Source organism: Equus przewalskii, chromosome 18, assembly GCF_037783145.1.
Source record: "Equus przewalskii isolate Varuska chromosome 18, EquPr2, whole genome shotgun sequence".
Classification (NCBI taxonomy): domain Eukaryota; kingdom Metazoa; phylum Chordata; class Mammalia; order Perissodactyla; family Equidae; genus Equus; species Equus przewalskii.
In genome coordinates, this window is record NC_091848.1 from 40,945,782 (window position 1) to 40,965,771 (window position 19,990).

At 46.1% G+C, this 19,990-nt stretch overlaps 1 protein-coding gene across 2 annotated transcripts; it reads right to left on the reverse strand.

Moving 5' to 3' along the window:
- Nucleotides 1–3,275: 3,275 nt before the first annotated feature.
- ADPRH (ADP-ribosylarginine hydrolase) lies at nucleotides 3,276–17,984 on the reverse strand. 2 transcript variants are annotated; one of them, XM_070583837.1, is made up of 5 exons: nucleotides 17,737–17,984; nucleotides 12,059–12,157; nucleotides 10,281–10,600; nucleotides 8,087–8,447; nucleotides 3,276–7,035 (listed from the first exon to the last, which is right to left on the reverse strand). In XM_070583837.1, the coding sequence occupies exons 1-5, from the start codon at nucleotides 17,772–17,774 to the stop codon at nucleotides 6,621–6,623; spliced, it is 1,233 nt and encodes a 410-aa protein (XP_070439938.1). In that variant the 5' UTR covers nucleotides 17,775–17,984; the 3' UTR covers nucleotides 3,276–6,620. The 2 variants fall into 2 exon arrangements, with proteins under 2 accessions (XP_070439938.1, XP_070439937.1); XM_070583836.1 differs by lacking the exon at nucleotides 17,737–17,984 and adding an exon at nucleotides 12,995–13,494.
- Nucleotides 17,985–19,990: the final 2,006 nt, after the last annotated feature.

Here is a 19,990-nt window from a genome sequence, read left to right on the forward strand (position 1 = left end):
TCCAATCTATTGCCAGCTTCCTTTCCCATTTGAGGTGAAGAGCACAATTTTGGAGCCTCCACGCCTGATACTCTATATGTACTGCACGTATACACATGTGCACCCACAGGCACACACACACACACGCTTTCTCAGAAGGCCCAATTACACAGTAATTACCATGTTCTTGCAACAGGAAAAAACTGTATACCTTCAGAGAGTGCCTGCCTCCCGGTGTCCTGGATTCAGTGCTGGTATTATGGAATAAAGGACACCAGAAAGTCCGTCTCACCCCAAAACGTTGCCTCCACTAGAGCAGTCTTCAGTGGAAATCATCCTACTGGAGATTCATTTGTTTGCACAAGGTCATGTTTCCCAATTTCACTCATTCAGGTTCCACCTTCCTGCTCCTGCCACATCCCCTCACCGCCTGTGCCAATACGTATTTCAAGTTTTCATTTCTATAACTTCCACCTGCCGGCATTGACAGTGGGGGATGGTTGTCCATATACCATCCGAAATGACAGGAAACACTGGTTTGAAGCATGGCCCTCTATTCTATCCATAGCTCAGGAGATCAGGGGAAACCAAAGGGTTCTTCCTTTGATTCTGTCCTCATCTTCAGATAACCCCATTTTAGACTCACATTCTTTGGAAGTTATAGTCGAAAGTCCATGGGCTCCAAGCCCAGAGACCCTGAGAGGGGGCACTTGCCTGAGACCACCCAGCTAGTACAGATGATGACATCAAGACCCACAAGGGTGAAGTAGGAAACTTAAGAGGGCCAGGTGTAACCAAGCACAGTGCGGAGAAGTCCAGATCATGGCCCAGGCGTTGGGTGGGGTCTCCTTGGTGGCAGAGGAAGAGGAGGGTCTCTGAGGAAGGAAGGGAGGAGAGTGAAGACACTGTCCATTTCACCGTTTTGGCCAGGCTCAGCTCTGCCCCCTCCCTACTCTCATCCTCAAATGTGGACCTCAAACCCACGACTAGCTTTCCTCTTGATTTCGCCTCACAGTTGTGGGAAGCTGGAGAAGGCATAGGCTGCTGCCATCACCATCTCACTCCTGGGTTTCACTTTGGTATCGCCTAAGGAAAAATTTTCTAATTATAGCTAACAAATTCGAGTGTAGTAGAACGTGTGCAAAGAAAAAAGGCTTTGGAGACAAACAGTCCTGGGTCTAAACCCCAGCCCCATCTCATCCCAGCCATGTGACTTTGGACGGGTGGCACTTCTTTAAGCCTAAACTGTCCATCTGTTAACAGGCTGTGGTGAACTGCCTGACACATGGCAGCTCCTTCTTCCTCCTCTTCTTTTTTCTTCCTCAAATGGAAAGAGTCTCACCTGCTCCCTAGATGTCGCTTTTTCCAACCCCCAAGCCCCACAGATGAAAAGGTGGCGGCAAGGTTGTCTCCCATGATCTGTCTCATTGATCCCTGGATCCTTCACCAGATCCCAGCAGCCATTCCCTGAGGAGCCAATTCAGTAGGCTGGTTGATTGTGAAATCATCAGTCTCCATTCCTTCCCCCATGCCCCCAGGAGCTCTGTGGCTGTTAAAAAAAAGATGCATGTTTACTCCCCCTGGAGAGAGAGAGAAAAGAGTGAATGGAGAATGTGGTGGTTGAAGAAGCTTGGAACAGGGTGGACGAGGCCAATGCTAATTTTGCAGGTCTTAAAAAAATAAATATTGCCAAGACTTTTAGACAACATCTAGCAATCTTAGGTAACAAAGAAAGCAAACGAAGCACCATCACATAACAGCTCAAAAAAAATATCACTAATCCCTGTAATGCTACTCTGACCTATTCTGTTTTTCAGCGCACATATATTAACTTAGCAACCATGACAAATTCGTATTGTGTGTCAGATCATTTTTGTTAGTTTACCCTAACATGGTACATATAATTAAGTTTATTATCTCTTTCCTCTGTTAATTCTCATCCTCTCTCCTCTCTCTCTCCTCCCCTTCCCCAACCCCACACTAGCTCCCAGTCAGATGGCAGAGACCATGAGCCCAGATGCAAGTGGATACGTAGAAGTGGCAATGGGAGTGTGCAAGGGTTCTCTTCTGACTGCGTCTATTTTCTCAGAGAACCAGGAAGCAAGGTTTCCAATTGAGAGTAAAATTTGGGGAGGAGGTTTTGAAGTTTGAGAAAATGGAATCTAAAAGTCTCAACTCTTTTCGAAGTGTGCCTGTGATGAAGAGTGACAATTTGCAAAGCAAGTACAGTAATAGGATCTCTAATGAGTCTTTCTCTGTTGTCTCCAACTATGGCTAAAATCCTACATCAGAAAACAACAAATGCTCAATCCCCACCCTCCTAACCCCCGTGCCCCCCGCCTCCCCTCCACCAACACGTTACAGAGCCTGGAAGGACTTGGGAAGAAATCCCTGTAGGCCTCACGAGGAGATAGCAGAACTGCTCTGTTATCAGACCTCCCGTCCCCTCCTCCATCAGCTGAAAACCAGGGCTTTGAAGGGAAAATCATGAGAGTCAGAGTTCTCAAAGGGTTCTTCTCTTTCTGGAAAGAGGAGGGAAGGTGGTGCTCTTCCTTACCCCTCACAAGCCAAATGAGGGAGGGCCCACCAGCTGACATGATGGTGGCCACATGAAGGTGACAGAGTCATCTATTTCCAAGGTGGATGTCTGCTGGGCAGCCAGATGTGTCCTCAGGGCCTATTTCAGAGGAATGGGGGGAAATGTAAAGACAGCGGTGGAGGGGCAACCTGCACTCCCGGTGGTGGATGTGATGAGGAAGGACGAGTTTCCCTCGGGCTGAGTGGACCCCTCAGAAGACAGCTGGCTTGAGCCTTTCCCGCTCGTGTTCCACCGGTGAAGACGGTTTCAAGGCAATGCTGGAGAGGAACAAAGAACCCCAGAAGAGGAGAGGAGGAATGAAAGACATCCATGTCCCCATTTTTCTTGTAAGCCCTTGAGCCCAGGACTGACTGTGGTGGGGAGGAAGGAGCGCATGACATTAAAATTTTGGAATTGATTAAACTGGACTTGGATTCCCACTTCTGGGTATACATCCAAAGGAAATGAAAACAGGATCTTGAAGAGATACCTGCATTCCATGTTCACGGCAGCATTATTCACAACAGCCAAGACACGGAAACAACCTCAGTGTCTGTCAACAGCTGGATGCATAAAGATGTGATGTATATATACACAATGGAATAGTACTCAGCCATGAGAAAGAAGGAAATCCTCCCATTTGCCACACTGTGGATGGACATTGAGGGCATTATGCTAAGTGAGATAAGCCAGATAGAGAAACACAAACACCGCAAAGTATCATTTATATGTGGAATCTATTTTCAAAAAAACAGTCAAACTCATAGAAACAGACAGTAGAAAAGTAGTTGCCAGGGGCTGGGGAGTGGGGAAAATAGGGAGAGGTTGGCAAAAAGGTACAGACTCAGCTGTAAGATGAATAAGGTCTGAGGATCTGATGTACACCATGGTGACTAGAGTTGATAACACTGTATTATATAACTGGAATATGCTAAAAGAGTAGAACTTAAATGCTATCATCAAAAAAACATATCTGTGAGGTGACGGAGGTGTTAAATAACTAGGTGGAGAGCACCCTTTCACAATGTACACGTCTATCAAATCACTACAATGTACACGTCTATCAAATCACTACAACGTACACGTCTATCAAATCACTACAACGTACACGTCTATCAAATCACTACAACGTACACGTCTATCAAATCACTACAACGTACACGTCTATCAAATCACTACAACGTACACGTCTATCAAATCACTACAACGTACACGTCTATCAAATCACTACAACGTACACGTCTATCAAATCACTACAACGTACACGTCTATCAAATCACTACAACGTACACGTCTATCAAATCACTACAATGTACACGTCTATCAAATCACTACAACGTACACGTCTATCAAATCACTACAATGTACACTTTAAATATCTTACAATTTTTATATGTCATTTACATCTTAATAAAGCTGAAATTTTAAAAAGTGGACTGGGATGAACTGGATTGGGTTTTTCATCCCCCCGCCACCAAAGACGAGAAAACTATGTGATCCGTCCACGATGATGCTAAGGGACAGGAAAAGTAGCTTCAACAAAGAATGTATGAAGGCAGCAGTTGGAGAAAAATAAAATCATTCTATGATTGCTTCTCACTAAACTGAAACCATCACCAAACCACTCACACAGATGGGAAACAGGTCATGCCTCAGAAGCCTCTGGCTAAACCTCTTCTGCCCTTCTAATTGTGAGATTTAAGCACCTCAGGACTGCTGTTTGGTCAGTGCTAACAGAAATCTAGTGTTCCACCTTGAAACTGCCGGCTCTCCTAACCGCTGGTAAAAGAAACCTCAGAAAGACAAGGAGAAAATGTTTTCTCTTCCACAGCTGCAGAAAAGTACACGTCATTCTGTATTATAAAGTCCGTTCTTGAGAACAGTCATGAGATTCTCCATCTTAAGCTCCTGCTCAGGAATCCTGTGTTAAAACGTATATACTTGTTTCTATTATTCTAAACTGTCCTCAAAATATTTATACAGAGGAGTCTTTTAAGACACTTGAATTTTTTTTTAAGATTTTATTTTTCCTTTTTTCTCCCCAAAGCCCCCTGGTACATAGTTGTGTATTTTTAGTTGTGGGTCCCTCTGGTTGTGGCATGTGGGACGCTGCCTCAGTGTGGCCCAGTGAGTGGTGCCATGTCCACACCCAGGATCTGAACCAGCGAAACCCTGGGCCACAAAAGGGGAGCGTGCGAATTTAACCACTCGGCCACTGGGCTGGCCTAAGACACCTGAATTTAAGAGAGCATTCCTATGTTCTGTGAACTGTAACCCACCCCTCCCAGAAGTCTCCATTTCTGATTGGTTGTCCTGCTGAAGAATCTGTGTCCTAGTTGTAATATTTCAAGTGACATGTCTGTTTCCTGAAATATGTAAATACATAGGAGAGTTTTTTTAGCCAGAAAAAGAGCTTTGGAATTCCCTTCTCCCTTTATGTATAAAAGAATTATAAATCCCATGCTGTTGCTGGAGTCCTGCTTCAAATACAGCATCGAGAGCCTTGTCTCATGTAAGTCAGCACACAGGCGTGGTTAAGGCATTAAACTCTCCATCTCTCACAGCGCCTACTGGCCACCTCACCCTTGGCCATCATGAAGGGGAGGGCATACGGAACAGAAATGAACATCACTCATCAACACAACTTGATGAACTTCCGGAGTCAATGTTCACTGACTGTCTCTCATGGGGCTGGCAGGGAGCCCACAAAGAGAACAAGACACAAACCCTCACAAGGAACCTGAGACTGCCCTAAAAGACACACAATCACTACACAACAGCATCAGTGCAGTGCCAGGGCCAGGACAGAAGGCTGTGGGTGTAGTGAGCAGAACGCCAGCAAGTGCCTGAACACTCAGAGCAGGTGTCACCTGGAGCTTCTACCTGAGCTGGGGCTCGAAGGATGCATAAGAACTTACTAGGTGAAAAAGGAGAGGGCAGAGCACCAATAAATGAAGAAAGGGGGACAGGTATTCCTTGACCATGACCAGAAGTTCCACATGATCAATTTGTTATTTGTAAAGATGACTCGGAGGGCAATGAGGAAGGCAAGACTGGAGTTAGAGGCACGAGATGGACAAGTCATCTAATAGAAACTGATGACATATCTCCTATGTGCTAGGTTCTGCCTAGAGGAGAATAAAGACAAGCAGGTGACAAGAAAACTGGTGACATGTGAAGTGCCACCCCAGGAAAGTTCAGAGGGCAGCTCGGAGCAGCATCTCCCCAGACTCAAGTAGCTTGGACTGCAGAAATCCAGCTGAAAAATACTTGGTGCAAGAAGGTAAAAGAGGTGATAGATTTAAAGGATGTTTAGGAGGTAGAACCACCTAGCCAATGCTGTCAGGACCCCACACACCCCTCACTGTTCCCATGCACCTTACAGCTTGCCACTGCAAGCATCTCTGAGTCTTCACCTGAAGACATTCGTGTTTGGCTCGCACAAGAGGCAGGCCAAGAAGCACCAGGGAGTCAACATCCTTGGGAGTGGACCTCAACCAACATCAGATGGAAGCTCGTGGATAAATGCTTGCCCCTTGAGTGGGACAACTCTGAGGAGTGCCTTACGCAGAGGACCCGGATGGACTGAGTCCCAACTACCCACTGTGGTAACCTGCTCATTAACGCACCTCGTACTGGCTCCCTTCCCTTCCCTTCCCTGTCTTACATCCTCATGCTCCTACCAGTGCTTCCTGAAATCGCCTCCCAAATAAATCGCTTGCACTCAAATCCTTGTCTCAGAGTCCACTTTTGAGGGAACCCAGCCTGAAACAAACAGAGAAAAAACTTAGCGAAAGATTAGATGCTGAAAATGAAGACCCCAGTATGAGGCTATGAGATTTCTAGTTTGGGAGACACGGATCCCATGAACTGAGATAAAGACTCTTCAGGATGGGAAGAGGGATAGATTCGGGGAGAGCAGGATGAGTTTGGAAAGACTGAGCTTGTGTCAAAATTCCCTGAGTACAAGGTTAAGACTCTTGACTAGAAAAAGTGAAAAGAAACCAAGAAGAACGGGGACTACACGAGAGGAGAAACCACGAGAAATGAATGTCACCTCTCCCTAAAGGGCACTTACAGTATCTTCCTTTGACCCCAGAGAATACAAAGCCCTAGCTGTCCCTTCCAGCCGGTTTCTGTATTCCAGTTTCTCATAGTTGGAGGGACTCACTCCTTTAAAACCATACAGAACTCCCCACCAACAGCCGGCAATGGCAGCTGTAGAGTCACTGTCCCCACCGTGGAAGAAGGCTCGGTGGGCGAGCTCCTTCCAGGAGCCTCCTGCAGCCAGGATGGCATCGTAGGCAATCATGGGGGCGTCGTGTCCACTGCTGCCACCCCAGCCGGAGTAGCTCACGGAGGTGTAGAATTGATCCCTCTGCTTCACATCAAAGGGCTTGGGGAAGGTAGGGGCCGATGTGCCATCTAAAATCCCTCTAAGTTTTAGGTACTTTTCCCATTGGTCTTGGAAGTAGGACCTGTAGGAAAGAAAAGATCTACAGTTAATTGAAAAAATAAAGTCAAAAGCCATGAGGAAAGGTACCAGATGGACGTGTGAACATGGAAAATTCCAAGATGACTTCCACTCCTTGTACTAATATTGTAAACGATATAAAAAATCAAAATGAGTTCTAGCTAAGTAATATTCATTCAATAAATTTTTGCTAAGGATTGCTATAAATAAGGCATTGGTACCTGTTGCTAAATAAAACATATATCAAGTTAAAGGTGAGAAATAGAGGTTTGTTTTTCTTATATTGAGAACATGTTGTGTCAACTTTCAAGGGGGAATTTTATTTATTTATTTGGTCTGTCATTATAGTTTTTATTTTATTATTTATTCTATTTTCTTACTAAAAACTGTATATATTTCAGGTGTACCACATGATGATTTGATATATACACACGTAGTGAAATGATTACTACGGTCAAGCTAATTAACACCTCATCTCCTTACACAGTGACATTTTTTTTTTCAAGAGGGAACTTTGGAACATCATGACCATGGGTGATTTCAGCAGAAAGTCTCTGAACTTTTTTATTCTAAGAAAGGCAATGTGAAGTGAACTCACCAAAAAAGGGGAAGATGTGGCCTCACCACTTACTAATTAGCTGGTGGAAAAACCTCTCCCTCTCAGGCGTTCTAAGCAACGATTCAAAATATTATTTGTCTGTCAAGATGACATCAAAAAAAACAAGTTCCAGGAGATGAGCAGGAAAGTTCATCTCAGTAGAGGATGGCCACAAAAACTAAAGACAGTTGGAACACGGAACAGGATCCCTCTATGAGGGAAGCACTGCACTCCTCAGTGAGGTCTTGCTTGGCTCCTTGGTGGCAACCACAGATGGAAATGAACCTGAAATCCTTAGCAGGTGGGCAGGGATGGGGCTCAATGCAGTGGATGACAAAACTGGATGGTGAGAACCATGAAAAGAACTAGGATCTATGAATTCTGGGAAGATTCATGCATGCCCTTGCACACACAGAATCAACCATTTTCCAGCAGAAGCATGCCCCTACCCACTTACCAGTGTTGAAGGTTCTTCTCCACAAAGTAGCCGGATTGGATGATGTACTTTTTAGCTTCTGGAAGCACCTCCATCAGTCCTTTTCCCCATTGATAGGGAGGCTTGCCGCTCACAGCATAGGTTGTAAAAAGAGCAGACACGAGGGCTCCCAGGTAGCCTGTGGGGTGGTGGTGGGTCATCCGGCCACTCTCGATGCTCACCTGGATCAGTGTGCCCAGCTGGCTGCGGTGAGGGAACCGGAGACCGATGCACATGGCTCGCATGGCAGCCCCGCAGCCGCCCTCATGGCTGTTAAAGGGAATCCTCCAGCCATTGGCCTTGTCCGGCTCCAGCAGCATGGAGTTCTGCATTGAGGCATTCCCTGGGAAGAGTCGGTTAGGACATGGGGTCAGTGTAACCAAAGCAAAAGCCCCAGGAGGAGGAAAGAATCTAGCTCTGTCTGCAAGTTTTTTTGATGGAAAATGAAAGGCAAGAAAATATGATGATGAATGCCCCAAACTCTAAACCCCAAGCCAGTATTGTGCCTTACTTTATGCATAACCCTCAGCACGACAAGATTAATAATAAAAGAAGCAGCTCATATAGAGAGCTTGGAATCTTTACCAGTTATTACTGAGTCATCACAACAACTCAAAAAGGTCATATTATCTCTTTTTTAAATGAATAAGCTATGGCTCAGAGCTTAAGAACCTTGCTCAAAATCACGTAACCCGCTAGTTAATGGCCCTGTCAAAACCATCAGATTTCCAGCCCAAGCCCTTAAATAACCCAATGAGAACCTGACGACTGGAGTTCCTGGGTGTCAGAAAGACGCCACAGGCTCGAGTGAAGAATCCGGCACACAGGAGGAGCAGTGGGTTCAGGGCGACAATGTGCCCTTGGGTGATCTTGGTTTTCCCCTACGTGAGAGCAGGCTTGTCCTATCCCCCCATCCTACAGGGAACCGTGAATGCACACATGAGCCAGGCTGTGGCAGTTAACATACTATGGGGTGTAGTATTATTGTTCCCTTATGGTCGGTTTATTCACAAAAACGTCACGGATGGCATAGTTGGACAAAGAAAACTTTCCTCTCGCCAAACTGATGAGATACCAGATGTTGAGAAAGGATGAACAGAGACTGGCTTCTAAGGCCAATCCTGGGGGACCCCAGAGACCCCTGGGTGTGTGTGGCGGGGAGCCTTTCAGCAGGAGGTGTTATCAGCTGAATTTGTGTCCTCCAAAATTCATGTGTTGAAGCGCTGACCCCTAGTTCTTTGGAATGTGACTGTATTTGGAGACAGGGCCTTGAAAAAGGGGACGAAGTTAAAATGAGATTGTTAGGGTGGGCCCTAATTCAACCTGACCGGCATCCTAATAAGAAGAGGAAATTTGGACACACAAAGAGACAGCAAGGACGTGTGCTGTGAGAGGACACAGCCAGGAGGTTGTCTGCAAGGCAAAGAGAAGGGCATCTCTCAAAGGAAGCCAAACCTGCCAACATGTGGATCCAGACTTCCAGCCTCCCAGCCAGTGAGAAAATAGATGTCTGTTGTTTCAGCCACTGGTCTGTGGAACTTTGTCATGGCAGCTCAAGCCGACCAATACAGGGGGAGAGGCAGGGCCGATGGGCTAGGGGACAGGTGATTCAAGTCACCTGGGAGCCCCAGTGGCTGTAACAAGTTCCCAAAGTGAGCAAGAACCACTTGTGAGCAGACCTGGAACCAGAAAAGCAGTCGCTACGAGACCCTTTCCATTCCTCTTTAACAGAATTTTCTTTTCCTTATGGTTGTTTATTACAGAAAACTTAGAAAATACAAATATGCAAAAGAAAATAAGAAACTATATATACCTTCCTCACCGAGATTTAATCCTTCTTTGTGTACATTCTTCCGGCCTCTCCCAGCAGAGATACACACGCATACACTTTCAGTGATGACGGGTTCATAAGATACATACTGTTTTGTAACCTACTTTCTTTTTTTGCTTGATATGTAATATCTTTCTATATCAGCACATATTTATCTGCATAATTTTCAATGGCTGCGATGTGTCACCATAATGAAATAAATTACATAAAATTTAGGTTATTTCTATTTTTATCACAACTACAAAAACGATTGCTTCCTTGATATTATATCGCAACCAACACTTTTAACGACTTCCTTGGGTCTGCTTTATTCTCCGCCTGCCCAGGACCTCCACCGCCGCTCACCTGGCGCCCGGCCAGCCATGTCTCCCATGCAGTCTTGGTAATGCTTAGCGAGGAGGGAATACAGTCGAGTCAAGTCCGAGACCTTCCCGGCTTCCACGAGAGCTTCCGCCGTGGCCAGGTGCATCACCGTGTCATCGCTGACTCGCCAAGTCTCCACATCTATGGCGTCCAAGCCACCCAGCTGGGCCAGCTGCCAATGAATCTTCTCCCCATCCCGGAGGAACTCCCACTTGCCGTTGAAGTACCCCAAGGCATCGCCAGCAGCACTCAGCACCATGGCAGCCACATACTTCTCAATCAGTCCCTCACACATGGTGAAGCTGTGGCGGGGTGGGGGGTGGGAGGGGCGGGGGGAGGGAGGATTAAGACACACAGATGAGAAGAAAGAAGAATCAGAAAACGGAATAGCCCTATCAGTATTTTATTGAGGACTCACTACTTGTCGGGCCACTATTAACTGCATCTCATTTAATCTTCACAGCTGCTCTACGAGGAACGTATGATGAGGCCCATTTGACAGATGAGTAAATTGAGGATCACAGAGATAATGCAGTTTCAGAAATGTTAGGTCACTGGTCTTAGGTCACAGAGCTAATAAGTGGCAGGGCTGGGGTTGCAACCTAGGTCCATCTGACTCCAAAGCCCACGATTCTAACTATGAGTCCATCTTTTCCTCCCTGTGAGTGGCAAGCCCATTAAATTCTACAAATCAAACCAACCAAGCTTGTCATTTCCCTTTTTACTCGGGATTTGTCCTCGAAAGTGCGCCCCTCCTTTTCTTGAATAATAGTCCTTTCTATTGGTATCACAATGCACGCTTCACAAGGCTCCCGCACATTCTCTGTCTCATTAGTAGGCAGGGATCACAGCAGGCATTTCATAGCTAAGGAAAGGGAGGCTTAGAGAGCGTAACTTCACACAACTAGCAAGTGGAGGCCCCAGATCCAATCTTCTGATCACAGGCCACTCTGCACAGACCTAGAACCTTGGACAACCTCTTTGTGCTCAGCCTCCACATCTGTAAAATGATAACAAAAATAGTACCAGCCCTATGGGGAGTAAATGAATGAATTTTTTTTTTTTTTCTGGTGAGGATGATTGGCCCTGAGCTAACATCTGTTGCCAATCTTCCTTTTTTTTTTCCTCCCCAAAGCCCCAGCACACAGTTGTATATTCTAGATGTAAATCATTCTAATTCTTCTCTGTGGGATGCCCCCACAGCATGGCTTGCTGAGCAGGTGTGTAGGTTCACCCCAGGATCCAAACTAGGAGAACCCCAGGGCTACAGCAGAGTGCAAACTTAACTACTCTGCCAGGGGGCCGCCCTGTGAATGAATTTTTGTAAAGCACTTAGAACAGTGCTTAGCACATAGTAAGCACTATGTTTATTGTTTTTATTCTTCTTACACACCCAGGGAACACGATTTTTCCATTGAACTACAATACGTTCTCCTCACAAGCTTCCTTTCAACAGCAATATTTAAATTTTGTTTTCCTCCTAAATGACTGACTTCTAGAGTCTGGGGATCTCAGCTAACATTCCCTCGGTGAATCTAGTCCCTGGCAGAGCGCTGGCTGCCCTGTGGTGCATTTCCAGTTTCTCACTGCGCCCTATGCTGCAGAGCTGACGGTCAGAGCCCCCCACGTCTGCCCCTACTCTGTCCATCCACTCCACCTGCACAGGCCACGCAAACACTTTACACGCCTGCGGATGAGCTCCTTCTCCCCTCAGCTCGGGCTCTTTCCCCAGCCAAGACGCCCTTCCTCCCTCCATTTACCTAAACCCTGTTGCCTCAGGGGTAAGTTCAAGTCGTAGGGCTTCCGGGAGTCCTCCTCCAGCCGCACTGCTCTGGGCACGGGGACGCAGCGGGCAGCGCCTGGAGAAGTGCAAATGAAGATGGATTGAGCACACCGATACCGAGTTATTGATCATGCTGAGTTTCTTGGCTCACAAAGGATATTTGTAAAATGTTATTTACATATTTTATCATTTATAAATGATGCCTAGGAACTGGAGTTCTGGGCTACTAGACCTGACTCTGCCGAGAATCAGTTGTGTGATTGTAGACAAGCCACCCACCCCGACCTCGATTTTCCCATCTGTCAATTGGCGGCGTGAAGTGGGGGGGAGTGCTGTGGATGCTCCCTGGGCTACGGTCCTGCGCCGAGAGCTTCAGAGACCGAGCTTAGCCGGCTTCTGAGGACCAACTTTTAACCCCCGGTGCGGGACCCTCTCTCCCAACGTCCTCAGCTTCCTTTCTGTGGCTCCCTCTGGCTCCATCCGCACGTGTGTTTCTGTGAGTGGTAAGCAGGGCTGGGGGACGACGACCATCTCTTGCCGTTGGAATTGTGACTTTTACGCGTACTGCTCTAGCCTCCCGCTTTCAGAACGCTGCTAGTCCTGAAACGCCTCTGAACTTCTACAGTTTACATTCTCGCTCCCGAACGACAAATTCAAAACTAATGTCTGGGCAGCTGCTTCCCGGCAGTCGTCTGCTTTTGAGGCGGGGAGTCGGGGGAACGCCTGGCTCGGGCGTGGGGGGTGGGTGTTGGGCACCTGGCCACCGCCGGGGAGGAGCGCGCGGGGGCCGCGGGCCGGGGTGCACCCGGTCGCCGGGGTTGGCGCGGAGAGCGCGCGCGGGGTACAGGGCCCGGGAGGAGAGGGGTGGGGAAGGGGAGCGCGCGGGACTCGGGGAGGACGGCGGGGGGAGTACCTGGTGGCCAGGGGAGTGGAGCGCGCGCGGGGCAGGGGCGGGGCCGGGCGCCGGGAGCTCGGGGTGCAGGGAGCGGCCTGGCTGCAGTCGCTGCGCGGAGGCTCAGGGCGGATCCGTCTGCGAGCGGAGCGCGTGGGGCCAGGGCGGGGCCGCGCCGCCGCGCGCGGGCTCCGCGCCCAGGATCGGCGGACATTTGCTCCCGCCTGCCGCCTTCCGCCGGGCCAGCCTGGGCTTGATTGAGCGAGCCGCGGGCCCTCGAAAGCGGCTTCCCGGCACCGCTGCGGCCTTGGGCGCCCTAGCTGGGGCGCCGGGGCCTCCATCACCCGCCACCTGGGCCCGGGAGGGCGCTGGGAATCGCCTGGCGTCGCGGAAAGCCGCGGCTCCGGGAACCTGGCTCTCATTTTACTGTCGGCGACGCCCGTGTGGCCCCCGGCTGACACCGTGGGCTTTTTCTCATGCCTAGCTTTTCTGGGTTGCAAAGAACCAGTGTGTGGCCGAACACTTGCAAAAGGGTACTAAGTGCGAGGCCTCCGTCGGGGGTCTGGGTCCTTCCCGCATGAAATGGAACAATACTATTCCTAACTCTTAGGGTGGTTGTAAGGCCTAAGTTAATTTTAACTCGTCATTTATTAGGCGGCAGTATGGAATTTTTGCGTCCTGATAGTAAATAAAAGCAAAGAAAAACTAAGAATATTTTTGTCTGGATAAATTAATAATGACACTTTTAAAAAGAATTAGAAGCACCATATGTAAGTATTCTATACGCTTCTCCAAAATTTCAATCTGCTATGCTTTTCTGGCTGTAATGACGTAGACTTGGCCTGAGACCTTTTTTGTTGTTGTTGTTGAGATATAATATACATGTAATGAAATGCATTCATTTTGTGTGCTGTTCGATGAATTTTGACAAATGTATATACCTGGGTAACCGTAATCAGGATACAGAATATTGCCGTTACTCCAAAACATTGCCTTGTGCTCTTGCCCAATCCCGCACCTCCATCTCCAACCCTAGCCTAGGTGACTTCTGAGTGTTCACAAAAATCAAAGGCACTGTTCGAATTTTACCCTCGGAGGATGTAGTCAAAGAAAGTTCTGTAGTGAGGGACGTTTTTAGTAATAAACAGGCCTATGAAACTCATCCCTGGCTCAGCTTAAGATGTCTGTTGAAGATATTCTTCATATCACATAGGCCTCTTTCTGTGGGAATCCATGGGAAAGGCGTTCCTTTGGCTTGAATGTCAAGAATCCCGGGGTTGTTCTTAGCCATTAGTTCACTTTCACTTCATGGTGCCTGGGAACCTTGCTATTATTAGCATAGACTCCCCTCATGCTACCTCGTTTCAAACCCCAGCAATAGCACTTTGGGAAAGTCACTTCATCTTACTAAGTTTCACTTTCTACTTTTGTAAAATAGGGAAATCTTTGCACCCACCTCATCACGTTGTTCTGAGGGGGTTGCATGGAATAATTAATGTAAAAATTTTAGCACTCTGCTTATCAGTGTAGTAATCATGCAATAAAAAATTACTCCCAAGTCAGCTGCCTGTCTGTATCCCCAGTGCTCACCTCTGTCACGTAGAGCCATTCTACCCTCTTTTCACAATAGTTAATGCCTACGGACATCGTTTCTCCTTGGTCAAAAACTAGAAAATGTTTCTGGGACATCAAGGACATGGTCGTGCAAACCAAAAAAACAATTGATCAGTTAGCATGCTTCCAGCTCCAAGTAACTGCATATAACCATCATACCCCCCCATACCAACACCCACATACTCACCAGGCTTAAACAATAAGCACACATTATCTTATACAACAAAATGTCCAGACATGTCCAGATTACCTTATAAAACAAAATATCTTATATAACAAAAGTCCCCAGGTTAATTCAGCAACTCAACACTATATCAAGGACTTGGTTCCTCCCATCTTTCTCGTCTACTCTTGTCAGTGTGTTAGTTTTATCTGCAGAAATTATTCTCAAAGCTTTCCCTGCCCCCATCCCCAGCTGCACCCCAGAAGAGTAAACCAAGAGTAAACCAGTAAACTACTGGCAGGCAAATGAGATTACGTCTCCCTTTGATCAAGGATAGAACATCTTCCCGCAGAGGTGGAGACTTACACAAAAATCAAGGTTTTGTTTACAAAGAAAAGAGTGCATCTTGTTCTGCCAAGAAGAACAGATATTTATCTGGCATTTTACTGGGTGCTAGGTATTAGTGTAGATGCTGGAAAGACAGAGATGTTGAAGGCTGAGTTCCCCGTCTCCAGTTTTATGATGGAGGACACATCTCAGGCATTCACTTCGTTACTCACCAACACCTATCATTTGCCACATTGAGGCTCTTGCTGAGAAACAAACTTGTAGGACTCAGACCTGACCTCTGAGACATTTCCAGCACTTCATCTGTAAGGTGGAAATGATGATACTTCCCTTACAGAATTGTTATGACATCCAGGAATGATCTTTATGTATGCCGCAGACATTAAACACCTACTGTGTACCAGGTATATGCTGGGCCCTGACACAAGACCTGACCTCAGAGAGTGGACCGAGCCAAGTCATCTCATTTTAGGCTTTTGACTTATGATATTAAAAAAATTTTTTTAAATAAAATGTTTATGTATTTTTTTGATGATAAAAATAATGCATACTTCCAGTAGAAATCCTGGGAAAGCTTCTAGGAATCTCTCTCCTAAAGAAATATCCACACATGTTCACAAAAGTAAATGTTCCTGGATGTTCTTTGCAGAATTTTTTCTAATAGCAGAAAATTGGAAATGACCTCAATATGTTTTTACAGGAGAGTATGAATTTCCTTCTCCTCAATTATGGCATAATTATGGAACTGTTCCAAACCATGAGGTAGACCTTTAAATCAGTAGACTTTGAGTAAATAAACAAGTGTGCCTGGAAAGAGCTTGGAGACATTTTGTGAAGTAAAAACCCTCAAATTTTAGAATGAGGAATATATATGGGCTTATTTATGTAAAAAAAAAAAAAAAAGAGGAGCTGTGTGTGTGTGTGTGTGTGTGTGTGTGTGTGTGTAAAATGGCTGAAAGGATACATTTCAAATTGTTAATGATGATTATGATTACCTCACGGGATAATGAGAAAGTTCGCTGGGAGTAGGGAGAAGGATAAGGGGAAACTTTTAATCTTTCACAATAAGTAGTTTTATATATTATGTGTATTAAGAAATTTTAGAAAACCTAGAAAAAGTAGAAACCACCCACGTTCCTATACTCCGATTACAGTTTTTATTTTATGCACGTGTTTTGGAAAAAACCGGGTCATTTGTACATAGAATTTTATATCCTTTTTTTTAACCACTAAGCTTTACATTGTAAACATTTCAGTCATTTGTAGTAGTATTATTACTATAATTGATCCCAAATGTTCAGATAAGGTAACGCCTCTGTAATAAACTCCCTTTCATGTTGATACAAAGAAATATGAGGCCTGCTTGCTCAGTTGCTTTCTGAGCTCTCCATGGCCAAGGTTGGTGCAAGGCCAGGAAAACATAAGCATAGATAATTGAAAAACAGCAGACTAGTTGAATCTTTGCCATTTCGTGGGCCCAAATGTGTGATACTTTGTCTAGTTAAATCATGAGAACTAAAAAAAAAGAGAGCTAACAGGAAATGGTTAATAGGCAGGGCCCCTTGAACTCTCTAGCAGACACAAAATAACAAAAATACTCAAAGGAAAACATACCACAGGATAGGACCTCAATGTACATTTTTAAAATAAAGTGAAAAAAAAAAGAAGTAGAGACTTCTTAGAAGAAAACAGAAGAGAGCTAGTGCAGGAGAGGTAGGAAGCCCGATGTGGCAGTTCACACGTCCTGTATCATCAGTTCATCTCAGAAGACTTAGTGGGCATCTGTGATGGTTAATTTTACGTGTCAACTTGGCTAGGCAAGACTACCCAGATAATTGGTCAAACATTTTCCTATATGTTTCTGGGAAGGTATTTTTTAGATGAGATTAATGTTGAAATCCGTGGACGTTGAGGAAAGCCAATTATCTTTCTTAGTGTTAAGTGGACCTTACCCATTCAGCTAAAGGCCTTAATAGAAGAAAGACCGACCTCCCACTCTACCCTACCCACCCCCGGCCAGGGAAGAAGGAATTCTGCCAGCAGACGGCCTTCAGCTTGGAGCTGCAGCATTAACTCTTACCTAGGTCTCCAGCCTGCTGGCCTACCCTGCAGATTTTGGACTTGCCAACCTCCACAATCGTGTGAACCATTTCCTTAAGATAAACCTCTCTCTCTCTCTCCATATGTACATATTAGTTCTGTTTCTCTGGAGACCCCTGACTAATACAACATATAAAATGTGCCAGGCACCTTGCTAGGCACCCCTTGCAGTTACAGAGGGAAGGCAAAAGTCACAGTAACAGGGGAGACTTCGGAGGGTCTAATGACATTAGGCCCTGAGGACTGTGGCAGGGAGAACGTTCAAGAGACAAGGTCGGCAAATGTGAGAGAGAAGGCTTAGTCAGAGTGTTCAGAGAAGGCATCCAGAGAAAATTACATCTGGGCTGATTTTTCAAGAGTATTAGGAAGACAAACTAAAATTGCCAGAAGCCCAGAAATAACCCAAACAGCTAGCATGCAGGAGAAGCAAAGATCTTTAAAACATAAAAGCAAAGATGTGAGGTTAGGTTGGTGTTTCCTCCCCGAATGATGCACAGCTGCTGGGGCCCACCTCAGTGCTGAGGCGCGAGCTACTCACCAGTCGAGCCTGCTTAGAGTTGTGAGAGTGGTCACCATCTTAAGCTGTCTCCTTTCCTTCCTTATTGAGTCATTCCAAACACATCACCCATGAGATTGAGTACCAGATTTGCACAATGGAAATCAACTATCCTCCTTGAGGATTTTAAGGAAGACAAGGAAAAAGGACTAGAAGTTCAACTCATTGAGGAAAACAGGCTCTCTGGCCACTCGTCCCAAGGTAATTTAAAAAAAATAGAAAACGCATGTGCATAAGAGCAAAGTTTAAATCATCAAATAGCCTCGAAGGGGATATTTGCACAGCTTGTCACTTTATAGTGAGGAAACTAAGGGCCAGTGAGGTGAAGAGAGTCACTCAGGGTCACAGAAGCAGAGAGAAGTGGGCCCGGAGCCGACGGTCTCTGACCTCTCAGTCCAGGACTTCTGCCACTCTCTGTACTGCCATTTAGACAAAATTTGAAAAGATGCAATAGACTAAACTTCGATTTCATTAAAGTTATGAACCTCCTGAGCCCGATTTTTAACATAGTCCACTTCCCCCCAAAAGAGGCCTCCGCTTGATCACAGTATGAAAGTAGTATTTAAAGAGAAATCTAAGATGTATACTGTAATTCTAATAAGAAGGCAGTAATCACATACAGTAGGCTGTGGTGACGGGGACACCGCCTGGAGAGATGCGAAGGAGATTAAGTGGATACAAATTGGCGTTTGAAAAGCCAGCGGTGGCTTCTAAACCTTTGATCTGGAGATCCACCAGGAGATTTTGAAACCTTCTTTCTACCAGATGGCCTCCACGGCTGCTGTGCGTCTCCCAGTCCTGCTGGGATTTCCCCCGGGGAAGGAAGCTCAGCCGGCCAGGCAGTCCCCAAGGTCGCCTTCTGGGGTTTGTGATAGACTTTCAGTGCTCCTGGCCGCAGGCCCATCCTAAAGGACTTCACTGCCCACTGGGCTGGCTCTCAATGTGTGAAAATATATCTTCCAGGAAATGGAAAGTAACTATTCCTTAAAGCAAAAACCTTGCTGAAGTCATTTTTTTTCCCCACACAGCCTCTATTCCACAATCCCTCCATCAGGGTCAGCCTGGCCTAACCCACATGAATCTGCTCTCATTTTTGTTTCTAGAAGAAACAAATGAAAAAAAATTTTGAGACTACAGGTAAAGAAAAATCTGGCCAGGGAACATGTTGTTGCTCTCCCCTATCTGGCCTTGTGCCCTTCCCTCTGATGAGGGATCACTTCCCTCACGGTGGGTCTCTGGTGTTCTTTCCTAAAGCTGCACTTTGGAGAGAACTGAAGCTCGGGGTGGAGAATCTAAAAACAGCAAGGGTGGAACTGAGGACTTCACAATGGCAACTGGTTTAGGCAGGTTTCCTAGTGGTGACGGCACTGGAGAGTCCCTCAGCCTTCCCTTGTGGTTAGAGAGATCAGCTCAAGGCCTGGGAGGGATTCATTCTGAGAATGCTGAGACCCTTCACTCCATCAGATGCTACTCTTCATGTGCCGTACTTGTATAAATTGGGCTCTGCCGCAGAGGCTCCAAATGGTCAAATTCCTTGTCATATTAAGTAACAGCTAAATGTGTCTATGCAAGGTGTGCTTTAAATGTTGCCCTTTCTGGGAAGAGAAGGTGAGAGATAATTCCCCTCTCCCTTCAAGTCCTGAAATATCTCTTTAATTTTATGAATAGAATTGAACTACTCCCCACCCCCCACCACCTTTTTTGAAATCTGGAGACCATGGACTTTTGTTAAAGATTGTTTGTCCCCTTCAGTTTATATTCCCTTGTCAGTAAGAAACAGATGACAGCTACCTATTTACTTTTCAGGAAAATATGCAAGAAGGAAGAAAGAGAAGGAGGGTGAGGGGACAGGGAGGAGGAGAAAGGAGAAGAAGGAGAAAGAAGAAGGAGGGTGAAGAAAGGTGACTGATTCCCTTTAGGAGTGGATAGATAGCTTCAGCGTGTTTAAGCAGTAAATATGCCCTACTGTTAAATCTTTAATGGGCTGTGCACGTGACTTCAGCTTTTATTCATTCAAGCTTCCTTTATGGTGCTACACTGTCCCATTTTGAAACCACCAACGATCATCTCTGGCTTCTCTTTCTAGTGACTGACGGTTGGCTACTTACCCTGTTTCTCGGGGGACAAGGAAAATGAAGTAGAAAAGTGGAAAGAGTGACTTGTAACTTTGTGAGCAGCTGTGGTCTTAGTACTATATCCACAGTGTGGGTGAGGGGTGGCGACCGATGGCTGTAGT

Coding starts and splice junctions, on each gene's coding strand:
- ADPRH (XM_070583836.1), bottom strand. CDS start 13,395: ATGAGAGCCAGGTTCCCGGAGCCGCGGCTTTCCGCGACGCCAGGCGAT. Junction 10,601..12,058: donor CCTGAGGCAACAGGGTTTAG/GTAAATGGAGGG, acceptor ACCCCGCCACAG/CTTCACCATGTGTGAGGGAC. Junction 8,448..10,280: donor CATGGCTGGCCGGGCGCCAG/GTGAGCGGCGGT, acceptor GACTCTTCCCAG/GGAATGCCTCAATGCAGAAC.